The sequence below is a fragment of the Oratosquilla oratoria genome, chromosome 4, assembly GCF_046742065.1.
Source record: "Oratosquilla oratoria isolate Oo_2021 chromosome 4, ASM4674206v1, whole genome shotgun sequence".
NCBI lineage: Eukaryota > Metazoa > Arthropoda > Malacostraca > Stomatopoda > Squillidae > Oratosquilla > Oratosquilla oratoria.
This window is the reverse complement of record NC_134780.1, coordinates 40,379,966-40,405,290: the sequence shown is the minus strand read 5'-3', so window position 1 is coordinate 40,405,290 and position 25,325 is coordinate 40,379,966. Positions and strand designations below refer to the sequence as shown.

The following is a 25,325-nucleotide window of genomic DNA, read 5'->3' as shown; positions in this document are numbered from 1 at the left end:
ACGGACAACTTTTAATATGTGGTATGCAGGACGCATATGTTGTGAGTGCGTGTTAACAAACAAGTATGATATCAGGCTTATTGAAAGGTCTATCGGCAAGCTCTAGGCTTGTCCTCTTTTTTTTTTTTTTTTTTTTTTGTAGGAAGTAACACTTGTGGTGCCAGGCATTAGAGGTGTCCGGCTGAAACAGCTGATTAACTAGTATAATAACAATGAGGGTACATTCTGACAGTGACGAGCCGACAGCAGTAGCAAATCTACACTCGGGTATAACCAGTTTGGTGGTGTACGTGGACGTGGTACAGTGGTTGTGCTCTGACATTCTTCAGTTATACCTCACATTACATTTGTAATGTTCATTCTTATGTCTTGTTAGTAATTAGATATTCCTCAAAGAACACTAAAGTATTACCCTATATATACCGACTCGCCCATAACTTGTGACTTGAAATTACTTCTAGGAGTTGAGAAACTTGTGTATTTACACAATTGTTATTGTTGTATGAATGCAGGAAAGGGCTTGTGGAACCACCCTCTTATTCTCCAATTACCATAGATCTTTATACATTCATGTTTGGATTCAGCTTTGACAATATTGACTTCTAGAAATAACCATTTCTGTGACGTACGTTTCGTCTCCCGACGATACTTGAATGCATATTTTTGACGTGTTTGTTTCACTGGTAGTAAATGAATGCATAGTTACAATACGGCCATTTACATTTTCGTTGTTAATTACAATCATTAGGGGTGTTCAGAATATTTCTTAGCAGTATCCATATCTCTAACACTGTTGCTCCAAAATTCAGGTTTTCATAGTAGGAAATCCATCATATTACTTCCTGTTTCTCATTACAGTACTTGCATGTAATGTAGGTAGTGACTGCACAAGTCTCAAGTAAAAAATTTGCATTTTTATTGGAATTGGTAAAGTAGATGTCATAACTCAGTATTACTAAAGAAGTGCACACCTACATGATATATCAATAGAAAATTAAATATTAATTTGATAAATTAGAAAATACATCAACGTGAATGGTTGCAGCAAAATCAGTCAACCAATATGAAGGTAGACTTGACAAATTCTGGCAAAACCAAGAACTAAAATACGATTATAAAGCTACCGCAAAGTGTAAATGTGGATCTGGAGTCACAGGCGTAAGCCTCTTCCAGGAAGTCTTCTATGTGTCTCTGTAATGTTTTTCTTAATGGAAATCAGTAACAAAAAAAAAAAAATTCTAAAAGCAATACATAAGAACATAAGAATAAAGGAGACTGCAAGAAACCATAAGGCCTACACTAGGCAGCTCCGTATCCATCACCACCTGTCATCCCCATCCATAAAGTTGTCTAATCGTTTTTTAAAACAACTGATACACTATTAAACAGAACTGCAACTAGAGCTTTGAGATGCCATGTTTGTGTCGTCCTTCCAGTCCTGTCAATCTAGTGCACATTTAAGCTATGTATTATTAATATGATATATTGAATATTAATTTTGTAAATTAGAATACATCAATCTTGGTGGAGATCAGTAACAAAAAAAATTGTCATTCTTGACAGTGTTGACCCTGATGACCTCTGTGTCATGCATATCCCATAGGAGGCTAGGTTATATTAGAACAATTTATTATAATTCAATTTCTTCAACTAACACATCTATCAAAACAAACATGGTGTTTCCAGGGTCTCATCAAAGTTCCACTCAGTAGTGTATTGCTTTTAAAGGATTTTTGTTATGGACTTTTGTCATGAAAAACATATTTCATTGATATATTAATTTACAAAATTAATATTTAATTTTTTATTGCTGTATCATTTTGGTGTGCATTATTTAGATTTACCAAGTTCTCTGACTTCAAAGTTTTCAGAACTTGTTGGATAGGGAGTCTTTTCTATAATGATTTCAATGCAAGTCATTCATTTTTGAGAAAATTGCAAAATCAATTTTTCTATGTTTAGCACAGGAGTGGATGGGGGAGCAAATCTTTTGTAGGATACCACCTAACCTTTATTATTAAAGGTCATAGTGCTGCATGTACAACAGGAGACACCCAAACTCCAAGCAGAGTAAATAAGAAAGCATTGCTGATCATTCCCACAAAATATTTTTGCTATTAAATTTGAATGTAGGCAACAACAACAAAAATATTTTTCAACTCTGAAAAAATTGTCCGCACTTTGAAAATGGTTTCAAGAATCTTCAGAAGTGTGAAAGTGAACATCCAAAATGCTGGAAGATAAGACAGACACTAAATGAAACACTAAAGAACGAAGGAAATCTGGTAATTATGGGTGATTTTAACTAAAGAAATGTGTTAGGAAGAAATGACCGTGAGAGGTGAAAATCATTGGGGAAACGTATTACTGGAAATGACCATTGATTACACATTGACACAATGGGTTAAGGAAAATACCAGATATGGAAATAATGATGAACCATCGAGACTGGATTTGATATTCACATCAGAACCTGAAATAGTGGATAAAATTGAATACAAGACTCCAATAGGAAAAGTTATCACTTACTACCGGAACTAGAATTAAATGAAGAAATAAATGAAAAACACAGAAAAGGTATACTGATGTATAACAAAACCGATTTTAGGAAACTTAGAAAATTCGGTATTTTAGTTGTGCACACCTACAGTACAGGATATAGCATTAGAAAATTAAATATTAATTTTTGTAGATAAAAATATATGAATGTAATGTGTGATTTTTTAGGCAGAAATAAAAAACAAAAAGAAAACCTTGCTACAAGCAAATTTACTAACAAATGAAGCTGATAGGATATGGCACAGATGCCATGCCAGTCCAGTCACTATCAGACGACGGCTTTCACCTTGTGGACCGGTTGTTCTCCAACTCCAGGTGATGTTAATAAGTGTTGTTACAAAGACAATAGGGCTTCCTTGGACTTTGTGGGAGAACACAGGGTTCTGCCGTCATCTGTTAATTGCCCAAGGTACAATAATAATCAGGCCATCACCATGAGTGACGACGACCCGGATGATCTTTAGAATTTGAGGTACTGAATCACTAAACATTTGTTAGGTTACATAGGTTAGGTTAGAATAGACTAATTTATCATCCTTTCATTTCTTCGACCTCAGCACCTATCAAAACAAATATGGCATATCATTCAACCGCCATGACTTCATTCATTAGAAAATATGTTTTAGCAACTTTTTTGTCATTGTTTTCAGCCAAGAAAATCACATATTACGTTGATCTATTATAATTTACAAAATTGATAATATCCTACTGCTATATCGCATAGGTGTACACAACTAAAATTTTAACATTCTTTCAAGAAGCAAATTGGGAAAAATTTGATAATGAAGAAACAAAGATGGAAGAGAGATGGGCAATTTGGAAGGAAATCTATAATGGAGTGGAAAAGTATACCTAAACAAAAACAGGGAACGGTTTACATAAAATGTTGGTTCAATAAAAAGTGCAGTGAAGCAAAAGACAAGAGATAAAGCCTGGAAAAGATGGAAAAAATAAAAAACCTGATAAATGGAAAATATACACCAAACTAAGAAATGAATATGTAAAAATATGTAGGAAGGAAAAAAGAAACTATGAAAAGGATATAATAGCCAAATGTAAAGATCAACCCAAATTATTTTATAGATATGTAAACAGCAAACTAGAAAACAAATGGGAAATACTTAAATCATGTCAAGGTAATAGAGAATACACAAAGGATATAGAAATGGTGGATATTATGAACAAACATTTCAAATCTATGTTCATCAAAGAAAAAGAATCTACAAAATTGTGACCAAAGAAATGAAGTAAGATCTCCCCCAACAAAGAAATTAAATGTCACTCAGAATGAAATAAGGAATCAAATACTAAGGCTTGATGTTAACAAATCACATGGCCTTGGACGGAGTTGCAAACTGAATACTAAAGGAATGTATCGATGAACTAATAGGAAAAATATATAGAATAGTTGAATGCTCACTCAAAGAAGGAAAATTATTAGAAGATTGGAAAAATGCCAATATATAAGGGGGGAAGTAAGGAAGACCTAACAAATTATAGACCAGTGTTCCTAACGAGTACAATAGTTAAAATTTGTGAGAGTCTTCAAAACTAAATGGACAAAATATCTAGAGGAGAATAATATTCTGAACCTGAGGCAATTTGGATTCAGACAGGGAAGATCATGTACCACTAATTTGATCTGTTTCTATTCAAGATTGATAGATATATTGCAAGAAAGGGATGGCTGGGCAGACTGTGCCTTCCTGGACTTACAAAAGGCATTTGATAAGGTACCACACAGAAAATTGCTAAATAAACTGGAAACAATAGGAGGCATACATGGAAAACTATTGAATTGGATAGAGGATTTCCTACATGGAAGAAAAATGAGAGTAGTGCTCAGGGACAAATATTCAAAGTGGGAAGAAATGAGTAGTGGCGTCCCACAGGGGTCAGTGCTAGCTCCGATAATGTTTGCTATATATGTAAATGACATGGATGAAAATATTGAATGTTACATGAACTTCTTTGCAGATGACTCAAAGTTGTTAAAGAAAATAAGTTTTGAAAAAAGACTGAGTCATTACAGAGTGATCTGAACAAAGTCTCAGAATGGAGCAAGAAATGGGAAGTAGAATTCAACATCAAGAAATGCAGTATAATTGAATTTGGGAAGTGCAAGAATAGAATATCAGGACAATATAAAATTGACAAAAAAAAGTAAAGTAAAGTACATTCTGAAAAGGACATAAGAGTAATCATCACCAAAGACATGTCTCCAGATAAAAATATAGATAAAATAGTTGGAGAAACATACAATCTGTTGAGATTCATGAAGATGGCTTTTAAATACCTGGATAAGGAAATGATAAAAAAATATTATTAACACTGGTGAGGCCAAAACTGGAACATGCAGCACTGATATGGTCAGTCACTACAAAAAAGAATTCAAAGAAAATTAGAAAGAATACAAAGAGCAATGACAAAGATGGCCCCAACACTTTCATACTTAATATGTGAACAAAGATTGGCTGAACTGGAATTGCTGACCCTGGAACAAAGAAGAGAATGAGGGGACCTACTAGCCATCTACAGGATTATGAAAAGTGAAGAACTCCTTGATAGAGAGGACTTGTTAAAGTGGGACAGAGGGAAAACAAAAGGACATGCAAAGAAACTCAAAAAGGACAGCTACAGAAGAGACCTGAAAAAGAATAGCTTCCCATACAGAGTGATAGATATCTGGAACAAGCTGGACAAAAAAATAGTGTGGAAACCCCATACAAGAATTTAAGAACAAACTTGATCTTGTGAGATACAAAAACAGGTCACCACGAGTATAGCTCCCCTTCCTGTAAAATACAACTAGGTAAATACATGCCATTGTTAAGTATTGAATCTATTGAATAGCTGAGAGAAAATTGAATAAATTATGACCTTTGTAGCCGCCGAGTTTGAAAATAGTTAAGAAGTTTAACAACAAACCAACACTGTCAATGATTTTGATTTCCACATTTTTAAGACTAAGCTTCCAAGACCTGTTGATCTGCTGCCATTCTGTTTCTGATGTTTTGGGATCCTCCTTTGTAATATATAGTATCCTACTATATACAAACATAACCATTTTCTTGCAGAAGGTTCCCTTATAAAGTATAAAACTCCCTTCTCCTTTGCCTGCAGAATATTCAACAAGGCATATTAGAGATTGGAAAATATTTTTATTTAGCTTTTTGGTCATGGATTTATACTGGTTACATCATTTAATAGTCCTATTTGACCCATTTATGACACAAGAGTCTCTCTCATCATTTTTATATCTCAAAATTATAAATTTTGTTGAATTTTGTCCCTTCTGCGATATTGTATACCAATTTCAGATACATATGCAGAGGGCTACGTAAAAAAAAAAAAAAAACATAATTTTCTCAGTTGTTGCCGGGTTGGCAAAAGTCTAACCAAACTTTTTTGTCATCTCTTGGTCTAGTTCATGATTCTGAAAAGTTACTTAGGGGATGTTCCACACACACAAGAGTACCCCCCCCCCCAGCCAATAGACTATAGGGCTAGATACCCTATTTACCTAGTTGTATTTTGTGTGAGAAGAGCTATGCGCGTAAAGACCCACAGTTGTATCTTTCTGCACTTACTGTTTTCTTTCAATTTATTCCATGTATCTATTACTCTGTGTGGAAAGCTGTTCTTTTTCAGATATCTTCTGTAACTGTCCTTCTTAAATTTCTTCTTGTGTCCACTTGTATTTCTTCTGTCCCATTTAAGTAGATCATCCCTATCAAGGATTTCCATCCCTTTCATAATTCAATGGATAGTTATCAAATCGTCTCTTTCTCTCCTTTGCTCCAGAGTTAATAAGTTTAGTTTGTCCAATCTTTGTTCATATGTCAACTTGCTAAGTGTTGGTGCCATCTTTGTTAATGCTCTTTTTCTTTCTAGTTTCTTTGTTTTTTATTGTACTGGGTGTCCATAGTGATGCTGCATATTCCAATTTTGGTCTTATCAGTGTAACTAGTATTCTCTTTACCATTTCCTAGTCCATGTAGTCAAAGGCCACTTTCATTGATCTTATTAAATTATAGGTTTCTCCAACTATTTTGTTTACATGTTTGTCTGATGTCATGTCATTTGAGATAATTACTCCTAGGTCTCTCTCTGAGTTTACTTTTGTAACTTCCTTTGTTCCAATTTTGTATTGACCAGATATTCTATTTTTACTTTTTTCCAAATTCCATTATACTACATTTTTTTATGTTGAAGTTCACTTCATTCTTTTTACTCCAATTCCAGAATTTGTCCAGGTCTTCCTGAAAAGATTTGCAAACTTCTTCATTATTCACTCTCTTCAATAGCTTCACATCATCTGCAAAGAAGTTTATATAACATTCAGTTCCTTCATCCATGTCATTTATATAAACAGCAAACATTATCGGACCCAACACAGAGCCTTGAGGGACTCCATTTATATTTACCCAATTTGTGCTCTTTTCTCTAAGTATCACTCATTTTTCTTCCTTCCAAGAAGGCTTTCATCCATTCCAATAATTTTCCTTGTATTCCACCTGTTGTTTCAAATTTTCTTAGTAGTTTTTTGTGTGGTACTTTGTCAAAAGCCTTTTGTAGGTCCAGGAAGGCACAGTCTGGCCAGCCGTCTTTCTTGTATTGTGTCTACCAATCTTGAGTAAAAGCATATTAAGTTTGTAGTACACGATCTTCCACTTCTAAATCGAAATTGGTTGGGGTTTAGTATTTTGTTCTCTTCCAAGTGTTTAGTCCATTTATTTTTTATAACTTTTGTATATTTTTGCAATTGTGCTTGTAAGGGATACCAGTCTATAATTTGTTGGATTTTCTTTATTTCCTCCCTTATATATTGGTACAATATTAGCATTTTTCCAGTCTTGTGGTACTTTTCCTTCTTTGAGTGAAAAGTCAATTATCTTGTGTATTTTATCTGTGAGTTCATCTGTGCATTCTTTTGATATCCAGTTCGCTATTCCGTCTGGCACATGTGACTTTCTGATGTCGAGTTTCCTTATTTAGTCCCTTATTTCTTTGTGTCACCATTATTTCTTTCATTTTAGGGGATCCTTCTTGGTGACTATCATCCCACAATTGTGAGCTGTCAATTGTAAATACAGACTTAGTGTCTGGTCATTACTTCAGCCATTTCTACATCTTCTGTGCATTCTTTATTTCCTTCATGCGGTTTCACTATTTTATATTTGTTTTTTAGTTTGTCATTTACATATCTGTAAAATAGTTTAGGTTGATCTTTGCATTTTGCTATTATATCTTTTTCATAGTTTCTTTTTTCCTCTCTTCATATGTCTACGTATTCATTTCTCAGTTTGATGTATGTTTGCCAATTAGTCTCTTTTTTTTTTGTCTCTTTTCCATCTGTTCCAAGCTTTGACTCTTCTATCTTTAGCATCGCTACACTTTTTATTATACCAGCACTTTATGTACTCCCTTTTCTGTTTCTGTTTAGGCACATCTTTGTCTATTCCCTCCTTATATATTTCTTTAAAAATGTTCCACTTCCCTTCCATCTTTGTTTCATCATTTGCAAAATTTTCCCAACAGGCATTTTGAAAAAAATTTCTAAGTTTTACAAAGTCAGTTTTGTTGTACATTAATCTTCCTTCTCTGTTTCTCATTCCTTCTCACAACATTTTGTTCCTTAAGCTCGATCTCTATTAGTATGTGGTCACTCTTTCCAACTGGTATTTTATAGTTTATTTCTTCCACAATTTCAGGCTCAGAGGTGAATATCAAATCTAGTCTCGATGGTTCTTCATTTTGTCTAAATCTAATATTTTCTTTAACCCATTGAGTCAATGTGTAATCAATGGTCATATCCAGTAGGACATTGCCCCAGAGTTCCTCTCCACCTCCCATTGTCAATTCTTCCCAATTTATTTCCTTTGCGTTAAAGTCACCCATAATTACTATACTTTCCCCATGTTTCATTGTCTCGGTTAATTCATTCTTTGTGTCTTCTAGTAATTTTGAGTGTTTGGTGTCAGTCCAAGTCTTAGTTTTTGGTGGCACATATACAACTATAAACTTTCTACTTTTCATACTGCTATTTTCGACTTAAATTGTGGTTAATTCCACATTGTCTTTTCCTTCTGTTGCCTTTATTATATTTAGGTCCTTTCTAGTCAATAGCATGACTCCTCTCTGTTTGTCCATCCTATTTTTCGACCAAAGGCTGTATAAACCTTGTCCCACCATACTTGATTGTATAGGACCTTTCGGTTTTGTCTCCACAATTCCCATTATGTCAGGTTTCTCTGTTGACAAATAGTCATTCAATTCATTTAATCCTGAAATCATACCGTCCATATTTGTATATGCCACTCTTTTTTTTTTTTTTTTTTTTTTTTTTTTTTTTTTCTCTCTCTCTCTCTCTGATATACAGTACCATTTTCTTAGTCACAGATCCAGAACTCCAAAAAAACTCATTTTTTTCGGTCTTCATTCTGTTCTCGTTTTTTTTCCTTGGCTTCACTTCTTAGTGCCCTATCTTTCTCTATTTCCTCTTCATTCATTTCCTTCTTTATCCACACATTTTTATATTTTTCACTGTTTGCTAGTTTTGCCACTTTTGATAGTATTTCTTCTGCTATTATTTGAGTTCTTAGTTTGATTTTCATTGGTCTGTGTTTTTTTTTTTGTTTTTTTTGTTTTTCTTTCTTTCTTTCTTTTTTTTTTTTTTGAGTGTGTACCAATTCTGTGAATGTCATCGATTTCTGTATCCAGAATCTGTCCTTCATCGTGAACTGCCTTTAGTATCTTCTTCACAATTTCTTTCTCTTCTTTTTCTCTTTGGTATTTGTCTACATTGTGTTTTTCGTATACCATAAACCACAATGCATTTCTTTTTGTCCACTTTGTCTCTCACCCAATTTTCCTTTTCTTTGATTACCTTGATCACTGTTTCCTTTGCATTCTCTTCTACCTGCTGCTGTACTATTTCTTTGAATGAGTTTTTGATTTTGACATTCCCTTTTCCACTGATTTTTTACTTAGTTCAGATCAGTCTCTTTGATTGATTCTTCCATCTCTTCAGTTACTGCTTGCAATATGTAACACTTTTTGTGAATACACAGATTATGAATGTCCATAAAATGCATAGCACCAAAGATGAATTCATAATTGAATGCACAGATTAATCCATTTGACATGCACACATTATAAATATTTGTAAAAAGTTAAGATTAGGTTCATAATGTGTGCATGTCTAATGGATTTATCTGTGTGCCTAATTATGAATTCATTAGTTTTGCAAAATTTAATGAATATTCATGATCTGTCCAGATTAAAAAAATGTGCATGATAGCCTATACAAATGACATGCCATATGCCTAGCCCCTATGATTGACAATGGAGCTGAATATGACTATCCCAACATTTACAAGTTATGGCCTATGTTGTTGGCCTATGCCTCCGTGACATAAGAATAAGACTGAGTGCCCATATGTACAACACAGTCCATTCCGACCCTTCTGATCCTGAGTTGTAGAGGGAGAATTGAGGCTTCCCACTGGAGGTTGAGAGCTTTATTCCACCATTGTGCTCCCAGGATGACTCTGGTCACGTCATTCTGGCACAGTTCAAGCTGCTGGAGTTTTTCCACAGCCATAATAATGAGAGCCGGGGAGGCATAATCTATGATAGAGCGCACAGATTGTACGTAACACATGCAAAGGACTTGATGCATGGCACCAAGTGCCCTTCTGTACATGGCTTTCATTACTGTGGTTCTGGCAGTCATTCTGTCCCTGAGGTGGGATAGTTCCCTGTTGAAGGCGAGTCCCTTGTCGATCCATACGCCCAGGTACTGGAATAGGGAGACCTAGTCCAGCATGAATCCCTGAGTGACTCGGGGTTCCTTTCCTTGTCCGAGGCTGAATGCCATGGCTTTGGACTTCCACAGCGAGATTTTGAGTCTGATCCTGATACATTCTGCTGCAATGGCATCTAGATAGGGCTGTGCCCTGTGGTAGCACTGCTGCTTCCCAGCAATGGTGAGTGCTAGGTCATCCACATAGATGATTTTACACCCGTTGGGGAGGGGGAGCTCCAGTACATTGGAGATCAACATGTTGAAGAGAGTTGGGCATAGGAACCCTCCCTGTGGTGTACCATTCTCCAATGCCCTGGGGTCAGACATGTGACCTTGGAAGCACATGCATGCAGATCTATGTGACTGGTAGTCACCTATCCAGGTGAGCAGTCTGCCTCTCACACCCTTGCGGGTGAGAATGTCTTGAATAGCCAGAGGAGTGGCTAACTTGAAGGCCTTTTCCAGATCAAGGAATATTGTGATGGAGGATGTACTGCTGTTCACTGCAGTGAGAAGGGTGGCAATGCCGTTGGCAGTACCAGTCCCCTTGTGATAAGCGTAGACATGCTCATGCAACGGGCCAAGTTTCTATAGCAACCTGTTGAGAACCATTCTCTCTGCTGTTTTCCCCCATGCAACTGACCAAGCTGATGGGGTGGTAGGCACCGGGCTCCATAGGTTTAGGAATCTGCACTATTGTGGCAGTGTTCCAGGCTGTGGGTAGTGTGCCAGTCCTCCAGGACTGATCCCTGTTGCATATCTTCTTGTAGACAAATTTTGTGTAGTTTTCTCACTCTCAAGGCCTTTTTTATATGTATGTATTGTCCAATTTTTTTTTTTTTTTTTTTTTTTTTTTTTTTTTTTTTCTCTCTCTATATATATCATTGGATATGTTTCTCATGGGAAACTCTCCCATTTTGATTATTTACCAAATTATGCTTCCTTTGTATAAGGGAGATAGTCAACCAAGGCTGACTCCTACTCCCATTGAATGTAAATTTTTCAGTTTGTGTCAAAGTTACCCTGAATATTGTTGCATATTTTTTTGTCTTACCCGAGAGCCAAATGTCTCCTTCAAAGACAACTGGGCTAACAGGTTGATTTTGTCCATGCCTTGCTTTTCAGGAAGGACTGAGATAATCAGCAAGAATGGCAGAGAGTGTAATTATGGTGACAGGGGGTACTGGATTGGTGGGCCATGGCATTCGGCTTGCATTGGAGGAGGACAAAAAGCCAAATGAGAAGTGGATCTTCCTTTCTTCCAAGGATGCTGACCTAAGGTATTAAATATGTGTATCTGGTTTACTGTAACAATTTTGATCAGCACTCCATTCAGCACTACTTGTCAAGTATAGTTTATTTATAATTGGCACTTTCTACTTGTCTTTCCATATTCTTAAGACAAGATGGTAGGGCAGTTTTCAGATTAATAAAAACTTGTGGCAAGAGCAAGAATGGGGTTAAATAACATCACTCGCTACCTATGGCTTTCTTTACTGGTTAGTTAGTGATTCTTTCACAGAATATATATACTATACAAAGACTTTGATAGCCCTCATAATGGAGGTGGCAAAGTGAGCACATACTTTAAGCCCTGGCTGTGTGGGAGAAAAATATAAGGGGGGGGGGTTTGTCCCTAGTCTTCTTGTTCCCTCCCATTTAGTCACAATTTACAACATACATAATGAACACCGCATCAGTCTGGAATACTGAAGGTTGTGGAATAATAAAGAGATGGTATCACAGGAGTGGTAAAGAAGGGTAGCAATAAGGAGAGATTGTTGAAGTTGAAGTCCTCAGCATTCCCTGTTAGGTCATTGCTTTCTTTTACATAAATTTGCAGTTTTGGGAGACACTGGTTACATGTTGAAACCTAAAGTGCTACTAATATACCAGTGAAATGTCATTTGTCAATCCCATTTCATATTGAGGTTATTAGTTTTATTCTATTTATTTTTTGACCAGAGATCGTGAAGCTACAAAACTCCTGTTTGAGAAATATAAACCAACACATGTGATTCATTTGGCAGCCAAGGTTGGAGGCTTGTTCAACAATATGGAAAATAATTGTGATTTTTATGTAAGTATTGCTCTTGTTATTTTTGGAAGTGTATGAACATCCTTGTGGTCTGTTTATTATACAAAGCTATGGTTCACACCTTGCTGACTGAATGGTCAGAAAAGATAGATTATGTTTCTTGTTTTACATTTTTATGGCCAAAATTATATGTAAAATGCATGCTCAGAGCTTTCTTTGTGGATATGGCTAAGAAATCCTATGAATGCCCAAAAATAAAAGTTCAGTAAAGCTTTTTAAGGCAGATAAAACTCAGAGCTTCCTTTTGATTCACCCATGGTCTTTATATATGTCATTGCATAGGTTTATATAAAGTAGATGTTTATGTGTGTATGTGTACCTGTTTGTAATATAGTATACACACACACTCAACCTCCCTGTCCTATGTAGAGGACAAGGAGGTCTTGTTTGTGGTAGTGGGAGATATTAGAAGAATGTGAGTGGTGGTAATCATGACCAGGGTTTGATTTTGCCTTGAAAATTGCTAGAAAAAACAATGACAAGTGCATAGTTATGGAATCTTCTTGCAGAAGTAATGATTTATAGAACAGTTCAATTTTAAGATTTAGTTAGGTGGGCACCTAAGCACTGTGCTGTAATCCCTGCCATTTGTTTTCTGTAAATGATTTATTTGCTTCTTTATGCATGTATACTTGTTTCTGCAACAGGCCTAAAAGGTCTGCCAGGATACTTTACCATTGCAGTCCATTGTATGATAATTTGGTTTAATGCCTTGAACTTCCCCTTTCGGAGAGGGCTAGGATGGTACCTCCTTACAGAGGACTTTTTGAAGCATGGAATTTAATATTAAATGTTTGAAAATTCCATTTATATTATTCTGTCTTCACTTCTTTTCTTTCAGAGGGTGAATTGCCAAATTAATGACGTTGTTCTAGATTTGTGCAAAGAGTACGAGGTTAAGAAAGCTGTGTCCTGTCTCTCTACATGTATTTTTCCTGATAAGACCACATATCCAATTGATGAAACAATGGTGAGTATGAATTAGAACATAGATTCATATCTCTACATTTTTCTTGATTGTTAGTGGCTCAGTGTTGAGTTTCATGCATTTCATGCTAGAGCATTCCAATTTTATTTGTTTGCAATTATTTGTATGGAAATTATTGTAGCTGATCTCATGGCTTATTAAGGAAAAGATTTTTATTTATTTTATTCATATTTTATTTTTTATTTTTTCTAGGTCCACAATGGCCCTCCCCACCTTTCTAACTATGGATATAGTTTTGCAAAGCGAATGGTTGATGTGATGAATCGTGTGTATAATCAACAGCATGGTTGCCACTTCACATCAATCATCCCTTGCAATGTTTTTGGGCCACATGACAACTTCAGATTAAAAGAGGGGCATGTATTGCCAGGTCTTATGCACAAGGTAAATAAAAGTCATGAGAAATATATTTTATAATACATGTAGTGTGATGCATTGTACATTAGGCATCCAGTGTTGCACTCGAGAATTTGACTTGTATTGAAGGGATTAACATGACAACCCTCCCTCCCTTGGCTTCATACAAAAATAGAGATGACAAAAAATCCCAATGAGCTGCATCAATTTATAGTCCATTTACAACCATTCTCCACTCATGCCTATCTCTTAACCCTCTCCCTTCCTTGCTCAACAGACATTACTCTTTCACAAGTAAAACATAATTTACCCCATACCCGATTTTTCTCCACACCAGGCTTACCTGGCAGAGCGGGATGACCAGCCATTTGTCATCTGGGGTACTGGGAAGCCTCTGCGTCAGTTCATTTACTCTGTAGACCTTGGTAGACTCATAATATGGGTTCTTCGGGAGTATCCAGAAATTGAACCCATAATATTGGCAGGTTAGTATTATTCTATGATTGTGGAACCATGATTTGTATTGTGGGCCAAAAGGTGCCCTATTTGTATGTTTTATCATTGTAATTTATAAACCCTTCAACAGCACTAGCCTGCACAACTTCCTGGTGATGAACCTACATTAGTTCTTGGCATTGGTGCAATATTGTCAATAAGGATAGAAGATTTTGGTAGAGAGGTCAAAGAGAGCAGATGGACAGTTGTTAATGGAAGAGAAGATTGAGGGTGAAATAGGTAGTACTTGAATCAATCAGCCATGCCTCATGTTTCTATAAATGGAAAACCTACAGCCCTACTGTGGTTGGCAAGTAATTAGAACATTCCACGGATCTTTCTGGGAAGAGACTCTGAATTGTCGTCTGAGTTTGTATTAGTGTAGAACTGTTTCTGCCACCAGCTCAAAGTGGAAGAGGAGAGCAGTTGCCGGATGTCAACTCTCTACATGTGAAAAAATGTGAACTGGTTATGTAGGTGAATTATAGAAAAAAGGCGGGGGTAAATGGTAGAATGAAAAGTGTTATAAGGAAAATGTATTTGGGGGTGAATTCAAGGAGAAGGTTGTATGGAGGTACGATTGCACCTATGGTGCTACATGGAGCAGTGAAGCAGTAAAGGAGTCAGAGATAAAGTGGCTGAATGGTTTTTTGATGAGGTGCTGAAATATAAAGGGTTTTGTATGATATGTAGGGACCAAAGATGGGTACCTACACGTGTTGGTCCTGTGAGATAATAGCAAAGCTGACCATTTTCAAAACATTCAACCTCCACACTTCCATCAGGAGATGCAGCCTGAGGAGCTACCACTTGGGCTCCAGATTGGGCACAAGATCTCTCCTTATCAACCTCGGCTGTATTTCTTACTTTTTCATACATGGAGAGCTGACAACCAGCAACTGCTCTCCTCACCCTATCACTTTGGGCTGGTGACAGAAACAGTCCCACGCTGATACAACACAGACAACAGTCCAATTTTTTTTTCTTCCCAGAGAGATTTGCGGGAGGACCATTGTCAACCACTGTGGGACTCGAGGTAGCAGTTCATTGCTTGACATGGATGTGCAATTTATCTTGGCCACCCCCTTTATAAGGAGGGGAGGCCTATTGGTACATGTATGATATTTGTAGAGACCATACACATTATTTACAGGATATAAAGCAGATATTTTCATTTTGCAGTGGATGAAAAAGATGAAATTTCAATTAGAGATGCAGGTGAATTGGTGGTCAAGGCCTTTGGATATAAAGGAGAAATTGTCCAAGATGTCAGCAAGAGTGATGGCCAGTTTAAGAAGACAGCCAGCAATGCTAAACTAAGAAAATATCTTCCAGATTTTAAGTTTACTCCCACCAAACAAGCTATTGAGGAAACGGTAGACTGGTTCAGGAAAAATTATGAAACTGCTAGAAAATAATTTTGAAATAGTGATATCTTGGACTATGTAAAAAATTGTGATAAATTGATTACACATTATAGTCTTGTAATTGGCTGATTATATTTGTGACTTTATTTATGTTATGTTTTTAGGTGTTGGTTCATATATGTATTGTCAGTAAACTTGGTGTTGGTACATATTGTAACAAGATAGAAGAATCTAATGAATCATGAAGAACCTAAAAGTCAGAGATCATTAATGTGTATTCCATTTGAGTTTGTGTGATTATATTGATTTTACTGTTTTCAAGGTATGCATTACATCATATTTAGATGAATGCCTGAGAAGTATGGTAGGGGTTACTAAGCTCGGCAAAGTGAGAAACAAGGTGAGGAAGAGAGCAGTGGTGGAAAAGGAGTTGGAAGATAGGGTTGATGAAAGAGTATTAGGATGGTTTGGACACATGGAAAGAATGAGTGAAGAAAGATTAGTAAAAGAAGTGTAGAAGGCAGAGGTGGTTGGAGTGAACATGAGAGAGTGACCAAGGATGAGATGAATGAATGGGGTAAAAGGGGCGTTGGGAAACAGAGGTATGTCTGTTGAGGAAGAAGACAAAAGATAATGGTGAATGGAGAATGGTTGTGTGTGGATGATGCTGTGATACATGAAAGGGAGTGGGTGGTGGAGGGGGAGGTTTAAGGAGTGTGTGAATGATATTCTGATGCCACACAAAGGGATTTCTCCCCATCTTCTCTTTATCTGCATGAGGGGATGGAGAGGGGGGTCGCCAATTAAATGAAGTAGCCTTGTTGTGGATGTGCTGTTTCTTGCTACATTGCTCCTGATCCAGGACAGTGGGTGAGATGCAGGGATGACCCATCTTCCAAGAGGAGCCAAGAAAAGAGGGAGGGAGTGGAGTATGTGTGAATGAAATGGATGGGAATGGGTTTATGCCTTTGACTTTGGCTACCTCCCTTGTAAAGGGGGAAAAGCCCTTGGTATATGTATGTATGCATTATATTAGTAAATTTATGAAACATACTTCTCCAGCATAGCCAGGTTATGCATTATTTATATACCATATATGCTGATGTAAATTGACATTTGAAGCCTAAAAACATCTCTACAAAACCAGGTGTCAACTTGCATGCCGAATATAAAATGTTTATCACTGATGGGTAAACAAATGAAACTGCTCATTTAACATTAATTGTGCACCACTTGTCCCTAGTCTTGCAGCCCACCACAATTTTTTCTTATTGAAACTTGTATTTAAAAAGTCTGTTTAACATAGAAACTATAACAATATCAATGACTTAACTTGTAGGGTAGGTTAGGATGGTTTACTGAGTTAGAACTCTCCTGCAGTAGTTGGAACCATAGCCCTGCAAGCCCAACATTTACAGTAGCTTATCAGCATACAAGTGGCCAGCTGTTGAACTATTGGTTCATTACACAAATGATATCTTACCACTACCATCAGAAGTGGGGAACTACCATGCTGACTGAAACTTTCAAACGGATCATCTCTTCTATCAGATGTTATCAAAGATGCAATAACTACCATAACAATAATTGCTGATATTCTTGCATAAACCTGTAAACATGCATTTACATCTGTTAAACAACCATAAATTTACAAGATAAAAGGTGAAAAAAAGAGAGTCACAGGTCTCATTCCAAGTTTATTCCTGACTGGTTTCACTTATAGCTTCTTCCTCTGAAGAAGCTACAAGCAAAACCGGTCAGGAATAAATTCGGAACGAGACCCGTGACTCTCTTTCTTCCACCTTTTTTCAATTTGTCACAATGTCTCAACATTTATGAGATAGTTTTTTCTTGCCATGCAGTAGGGCTGGGAAAATGGTGCCGACTTGTTTTCAGGGGTGGTTTTATCCAGCTAATATAGGCTTCAACTTGAATAACACCTCAGAATTTTAGGGGTAAACTTATGTGCTGAATCAACTTGTACACTGGCATATAAGATGAGATGTGTGTGTGTGTGCTACTACCCTCCTGGATGAGAGCTCAGAACTTGTATGTGTGTGTGTATTTACCTTGTATTATATGAGAAGGGGAGCTATGCTCATAGTGATCTGTCTTTATATCTCTCAGCATCTAGTTTGCCCTTAAATTCTACGTGTGTGTGTGTGTGTAACAGTTTGAGTTTTAATAACTTTTAACTCAAATTCCATCCATAATGTGCTATGTGAGTAATAAAAGTAAACATTCTGTATTCATATATGAGTGTTTTGTGTGTGCACATGGTGGCATGTATTTTCAAATATACACTATCTATTCTATCTGTATACCAAGGTCTTTTTCCCCCATACAAGGGAGGTAGCAAAATGTACGAGGGGACGAAGAGGGGGGTCGCCAATTAAATAAAGCGGCCTTGACGTGGATGTGCTGTGCCTTGCTACATTGCTTCTTACCCAGGGCATTAGGCGAGATGTAGGGATGACCTGTCATCCAGGAGGAGTCAAGAAAAGAGGGAGGGAGGGAGGGGTTGTGAATGGGAGTGAAGTATGTGGAGATGAAATGGATGGGAGTGGATTTATGGCTTTGACTTTGGCTACCTCCCTTGTAAGGGGGGGAAAAAGCTGTTGGTATATGTATGTTTTCTTTTATGAAAGTTTAATTTTGTATAGTGTTGTTTGTTGAAATCTGGAAAAAGTAATGTTTGTTGATCCCTGCCACCCATATTTATATAAAGAGCTAATGTGTATTGTGTAATGTTGAAGGCCACTTGTGTGGAACATGTTCATAATTATAAGGTTTTTACTATATAATCAGTTGTAAGTGTGGACAACACTGGTTTGGATGATACTTGTGCACCAGACATGACACAAGAGGTCACGAGTGAAATATTACTGGACTAGAAACAACTACACGGCCTGGAGTGCTTGGACTCTTTATCCTGTGCAGAGTCACTGTGGAGAGGCATTGTCCAAGTTCCATGTATTGCTTTCCATAAGATCTGGCAACAGAGAAGGGTTACCAGTGGAAGGACTTAACTACAGGAACTTGATTGAAGCAAAACTACTTTTATTGATGCTACAAGTACTCCCACATTTTTTTAAAGTTACTGTTTGATTGAAACTTGTAGGATACTTTGAAAAATATACTACAGATATTTATTAAACCAGGAAAAGTTACAAGATGGTTATGTGCAAAAGACCTGGTGTGTGGACACATTTACTTTACTTTAGTTCCAGTATGTTGATGACTTGTATACACAATAATCTCTCCCATATCTGAACAAGTTCATTACAATCATTCTTTTGAAGGTCTGGCTTACTGGAAGATTGTTTAAGAAATGGTACTTAATATACCATGTGGAGTGGAGGGGGGTGGGGGTCAGTTTTATCTTTTGTACCCAAATTTTCCCCATATCTGAAAAATGGTTCAATTAGTTTGGATATGACAAGGATTACGATGACAACATTCATGTGCAGGACTTAATGAGTAACATACACACTATAGGTCCTTGTTCAGTATAATGACTACATTCCAAAAAATATATTAAAGAACATGAAAAATCCACTCCTGAAGAGGTTCAGAAAGTTGAATAGAATATGAACCAAAATGAAATCCATAAATGCCCCAAATTGGATATTCATATGTAATGGAAAGTAAAGTCTCTATTTATAGAGTAATTATGCTACATTTGTATTATGACTGTCCTTCCTTTTTGCTATTCCCTTTTAAATGTCCCTTACCACTTCAACCTCCTCTTAACCCCTGTGGTAGAGGGGAAAAAATTCTGCCACTGTGATTCCCATGGGAGTTGTAAAAGGCAACAAAGTGGATGGCATGATGGGACTAGGATCTTGGTCTCTCTATGTTCGTCCTACAAGAAGTCAAGTCATCATGTCTGGGAGAATTCCAACCAGAACCCTAAAATAAAGGTCATTAATTGTGCATTGTTCAGGTGAGTAAAAAAGAAGAGATTGGCAGTATGAATGTGTTAATGTTAAATGAGATTTCATTGAAAAGAAGGGGTGATTTTGAGTTCAGAGGTGTGGAAGGGAGAGTGTTAAGTGATGAGGGATGGAAGGAGTGGCTCTGCTTATAAGTGAAGAGATAAAAAAGCATTTAGTGGAGTGAGGGAAGTATCACCAAGGTTAACCCCAAAAATTAAATGACGCCTGTGTAGACATGAGGTGAGGTGAGTATACAAGGATGCCATTGGAGACAAGGATAGGACTAGGCATCCTACTCTAGTCCCAAAGGTGACATTCCTATAAAAAGCAAAGGCATAAGAGGGTCTGGGAGGAGTTTTCCAACCAGAACTCTAAGGTTTGGATCTTTTAATATGTGTAGATGTGGTACAGTTGAGAGTAAAAGGGAAGAGATAGCATGTGAGAAGATGGATATGTTGGCATTGAATGAAACTTAAGTTGAAAGGGAGGGGCAAGTTTGAGTTTGGGAGGGTGACAGGTGTGAAGAGAGGATGACAGAGAAGGGGTGGCTATACTAGTGAGTGAAGAGATAGGTAAACATGTGGTGAAGTGGAAGGTTTCTTCAAGGTTAATGTAGATGAAGGTGAAACTGGGAAGGGAGATGTGGGTTTTTGTAAGTGCATATGGCCCTGGTAGTGAGAAGAGAAGAGGAAAGGGAAGCTTTTTGGGTAGGTTTAAACGAGTGCATAGAGGGTTTAGGGAGAAATGTCAATGTAGTAGTATTGAGAGATCTCGATGTTAGGGTAGGAGATGAACCAATAGACAGAATGGTTGGGAATTATGGAGTTCAAGGAAAAAATTTGTAGCAGAGATGATGGAAATATGTCTAGAAAGAGAATAGCAAATACAGTGTTTAACCACTTCACTCTGGGCCTAAATCTCGCGGGCAGCATTAGCTGCCAGACGTACAATGTTGCGTCATAATAAACACATCATAAAAAATAGTCACCGCTTATATCGATTGTTCTCTCACCCATAAGGCTCCGGCACTTGGCCTTCAAGCCAAAAATTCCATAAATCAATCTCACCCGTGAATTTTGATAACCATAGAAAATGTGATGAAGCCAGTTTAGAGAGTATGTCAGTTACACAGGGACAACTACAATAAATATAATCAAGACGCCGGTATGGCAGCCTCGCGTATCCACTTGCTCCCCATGCCACCTACGTAGGCGGCACCGTATGGAAGGGGTTAAGAAGAAAGTCGAGCATAAGTACACATGGGGAAGGGTGGTAGACAGGGCATTAATGGACTGTATAGTGGTAACCAGAAGAGAAGGAAGAGTTTTGGATGTACATGTTCTAGGGGGAGAGAGTGGGGGAATATCAGATTACTTTTTTGGTAGGAGGCAAGTTGTGAGTGGAGGACAGATGGAGAGAAAAGAAAAGGACAGGTGTGGAGGTACTTGGAGTAAACTGCTTAAATGAGAAAGCAAAGGAGTACAAGAAAAAGCTGAGGGATGGAGTAGAACTAGGAGTGGAAGAGAAATGGGGATGTTTCAAGGAGGGAGTCACAAGATATGCAGAGATGTGTGGAACAAGGAGGACAGGAAGAAATAGAAGGAAGGATAATGAGTGGTGGGATGATGAAGCGAAGAAGGTTGTAGAAGAGAAGAAATGAGTATTCACAGATCTGTTACAAAATAGGACGAGAGAATCATATGAGAGGTACAAAGAGAAGAGAAGTAAAGCATAATAAAGGAGGCAAAGAGGAGAGCAGATGTGAAATGGGGTAAGAATATGACCAAATTTTTAGAGTAATAAAAAAATGTTTTAGAAGAAAATTAAGAGAGGAAGGGGAGGTGAATCAAGTAGAGAAGAAAAGGTAAAAGCTGCAGATGGAGAGATGATGGAAGAGACAGCAGTAAGAGGAAGATGGGCACAATATTTTAGAAAATTGCTAAATGTGAAGGATAGGGAAGGGAAGGTAGATGCAGTTGGAAGTACCAAGAAAATGCCAGTGATGAATGAGGAAAACGGAGAAATAAAGATGAGGTGAAAACAGTTGTTAAAATGATATAACAGGTAAGGCACCTAGGTTGGATGGGTGCCATGCAGTGTGTCTAAAAAGGGAGGTACAGTGATGGTGGACTGGCTGGTGAGGTTATTTAATGTTTGTCTAAAAGAGAGTAGAGTGTCAGAGGACTGGAGGAGTGCTTGTATATTTCCACTTTACAAGGGAAAAGGGGACAAGTGTGAGCGTAGTAGTTTCAGAGGGATCAATTTGTTGAGTGTCGTTGGGAAGGGTTTTGAGAGGATTAGGAGAGGAACAGAGGGAGTAATTGGTGAGGAACAGTGTGGGTTTAGGACAGGTAGGGGTTGTGTGGATTGGGTTTTTGTGGTAGGGGAGATATGTGAGAAAGCTATAGTAAAAGGTAAGATTTTTTTTTTGTGGGGGGGGTTTATGGATTTGAAATAGGCTTATGACAGGGTAGACAGGAGGCACTGTGGGAGGTATTGCAGGTATATGGGATAGGAGGAAAGCTGTTAAGAGCAGTCATGAGTTTTTAGATGGTAGTAGAGCTTGTTATAATTAGAAATTGAGAATGGTTTGAGGTAAAGGTGGGACTTTGCCAGGAATGTGCTATGTCACCTTGGCTGTTCTATTTATACATGGATGGAGTGGTGTGAAAGGTAAACACAAGGGTAATGGGCCGAGGATTGGAGATGGCTAAAGAAAATGGAGAAAAATGGGAGATAAACCAGTTGTTGCAGGGTCAGAGAAGGGATTAAGGAAGTTAGTGACAGAATTTTGGATGGTTTGTGAAAGAAGGAAGTTGAAGATAAATGTGGGTAAAAGAAAGGAGATGTATATGGGGAGAGGATGGCAACAAAATGGAAGTGAGTATTAAGGGAGAGAGACTGGAGAAAGTGGACAGATTGGATACTTGGGTGCAAATATACCAGGAAAAGGAGGAGTGGAAGTGGTAGAATGTAGATTGAGAGAAGCAAGTAAATACCTTGGGGGATTAAAAATTGTGATGAGAAATAAAAATTTGGGAATGGATTGTGCCAACAGCACTGTAATGGGTAGAAACATGGAACATAAGAGAGGAAGAGATTTAATGTGTTTGAGATGAAGTGCCTGAGAAGTATGGCTGGGTATAGTGAAAAACAAGGAGAGTGGGGGTGGAAAGGGAGTTGGGAGATAAGGTGGAATATTGGGATGGTTTAGACACATGGAAAGAATGAAGAAAGATTAGTAAAAGAGATGTGAAAGGCAGAGGTAAAGGGAGTGAACATGAGGGGGCCACCAAGGATGAGATGGATAGAGTAAAAGGAGTACTGTATTGGGAAAGAGGGGAAGGGAGAAGACAGAAGGTGGGGTGAGTGGAGAATGTTTGTGTATGGATGATGCTGTGATGCATGTGAGTGGGTGGGGGATGGGGGTAAGGGAGTATGTGTGAATGATATTTTGACACAGCCCAAAGGGATTTCCCCCATCTTCTCCTTTTCTATATGAGGGGATGGAGAGGGGAGTCATTGATTAAATGAAGCAGCCTTGTTGTGTATATGCTGTGTCTTGCTACATTGCTTTTGACCCAGGGCAATGGGCAATATGCAGGGATGACCCATTATCCAGGAGGAGCCAAGAGGGAAGGGTGGTGAGTGGGAGTGGAGTATGTGGGGATGGGGTGGGTGGGGGTGGATTTATGCCTTTGACTTTGGCTCCCTCCCTTGTAAGGGAAAATTCCATTGGTATATGTATGTAGTTGTAGTTGAGTGACCCACATATTCTGTTAATAGGCTTAAAGGTCAACCAAGAAGGTTATAGATTTCTTTATTTTTTTGCTATTTCATGCATGAAAATAGAACTTAAAAGTTAGAACACTAAAATGCACATTTCCAGTTAGAACACTAAAATGCACATTTCTAGCACTTTATAGTCTTGATTTTATCCAAATAGCATGATTTTAAAAGTGCCTGGTAGCAGATGAACTTTTCAAAGTAGTAGTTGCATTTTCCACCTCTAGGGCGACTGATGATGCCAGTATGATGATGATGCCAGTATGCAGTGAGCATCATGATGGGGATTTGACATCAAGTGAAGAAGAATTATTGGATATGGATGCCCTCATCTTCCAATGTGGATATGGTACAAGAGGTTAGCATGTTAGAAAATTTAATAAAAAATTCTTCTGCTTGTATGTAGGCCTATGGCATAGGCCTAACCATGCTAACCTCCTTGCATGAACAGATTATCCATGCACTGTGGACATGGTCATCTTGGTGGTCATGTGGATATTTTTCCAACAAAATAAAATCAAAACCAGCCCTGCTGGGCATGCTGGGGCCTGGTACATAGGGCCAGCCCCATCAATATCTGCTAGGTATTAGGCCCACTATTTCATGCCTTCAATCCTTCATCCATACGTCTGATGACAAACCAACGAAATCATGTGTCTGGTCTGGTGTATGTATGTAAAGCATGTATGCAGTAATGCATTCTGATGAACTCACCAGTCCTTATTTCCTGCTCGTTCTGGGCGTTCATCCTCTGAAGACTTCTTGCTCTCGACATGTTCTTCATCAGCTGAGTCTTGTTTGGATATTCAAATTGGTTTGTACATGTATCCTTGTACCATACCCACATTGGAACATGAGAGGGTATCCAAATCTGATGAATCTTCAATCGATTTGAAATCCCCATTATGTTGCTCACTGCATGCTGGCAATACTGATGTTATCAGTTGCCCTAGCAGTGGAAAATGTAACTACAACATTGAAAAATTCATCTGCTACCAGGCACTTTTAAGATCATGCTATTTGTGTAAAATGAAGACTATAAAATGCTAGAAATGTGCATTTTAATGTTCTTACTACTAAGCTATATTTTCATGCATGAAATAACAAAAAAAAATTAAAAAATCTAAAACCTCAGTTGACCTTTAATTGCATTTTCTGTGGTTATAAATACTCAGGGTGAAAGAATGAGTATAACAGCTGTAATTTTATATTGCATAATGATTATTATGATAAATCATAATCAGGCAACCTAATGTGTGCACGAATAATTGACTTGTAATGAAGTTAATGTGTGTGAAAGTGAAACAGATGTGAGAGGTGGGTTTTTGTGAGTGCATATTGACCTGTTAGTGAGGAAAGTGAAGAAAGGTAAGCTGTTTTGATAGATTTAAACTGTTCATAGGCTTTTGGGAGGAATATGAGTGTTGTAATTTAAGAGAATCTCAATGGTAGAGTAGGGGATGAGCCAATAGGTGGAGTTGTAGGGAAATGTGAGGTGCCAGGTAAGAATCTCATTGGAGAGGTTATGTTGATATGTTTTGAAAAGGAGTTGATAGCAAACAGTGTTTAAGAAGAGAGCCAATCATAATTGCACATGGGAAAAAGTGGTTGATAGGGTATTAATGGACTACATAGTGGCACCAAAAAGGGCAGGGGAGAGGAGAGCATATATAAACTGGAGATGGAGTATGACAGAATTTTTTTATAAGAATAAAAATATGTTTTGGAAGGAAGTGAAGAGAATGAGGCAGGTTTGAGTCAAGTAAAGAAGAAAAGGTAAAAGGTGCAGATGGATAGATGTTAATGGTAGTGAAGGTGGTAAAAGGGATAGAATATTTCAAACTTTTGAATGTGGAGGGTGTTAGGGAGGGACTGATTGGCAGTGGGAGGAGCTAGGGTGACTGTGATAGGAGAAGTAAATGACAGG

The 25,325-nt window shown here is 37.6% G+C and overlaps 1 protein-coding gene and 1 long non-coding RNA gene across 7 annotated transcripts in view; both read left to right on the top strand.

Annotated features, from left to right (window-relative positions):
• LOC143024812 (uncharacterized) overlaps nt 1–19,353 on the top strand; it is a 174,665-nt gene extending 155,312 nt beyond the window's left edge. Inside the window, exon 2 of the long non-coding RNA XR_012966306.1 lies at nt 17,677–19,353. This is a non-coding gene — a long non-coding RNA (uncharacterized LOC143024812). The remainder of the gene's footprint in view (nt 1–17,676) is intronic.
• On the top strand, nt 112–19,353 carry LOC143024806 (GDP-L-fucose synthase-like). 6 transcript variants are annotated; one of them, XM_076184029.1, is made up of 7 exons: nt 112–267; nt 11,495–11,649; nt 12,335–12,449; nt 13,309–13,437; nt 13,648–13,839; nt 14,150–14,297; nt 15,490–19,353. In XM_076184029.1, exons 2-7 carry the CDS (start codon nt 11,519–11,521, stop codon nt 15,723–15,725), a joined length of 951 nt encoding a protein of 316 aa, XP_076040144.1. In that variant the 5' UTR covers nt 112–267; nt 11,495–11,518; the 3' UTR covers nt 15,726–19,353. The 6 variants fall into 6 exon arrangements, with proteins under 6 accessions (XP_076040144.1, XP_076040142.1, XP_076040146.1 ...); XM_076184027.1 differs by having other exon boundaries at nt 131–286; XM_076184031.1 differs by having other exon boundaries at nt 163–299.
• Nucleotides 19,354–25,325: the final 5,972 nt, after the last annotated feature.

What these genes read in the sequence shown, in the direction of transcription:
- LOC143024806 (XM_076184029.1), top strand. Translation starts at nt 11,519, where the DNA reads ATGGCAGAGAGTGTAATTATGGTGACAGGGGGTACTGGATTGGTGGGC. An exon ending in TGCCAGGTCTTATGCACAAG is followed by an intron (nt 13,840 to 14,149) that starts GTAAATAAAAGT and finishes TCTCCACACCAG; the next exon opens with GCTTACCTGGCAGAGCGGGA. An exon ending in TGAACCCATAATATTGGCAG is followed by an intron (nt 14,298 to 15,489) that starts GTTAGTATTATT and finishes TTCATTTTGCAG; the next exon opens with TGGATGAAAAAGATGAAATT.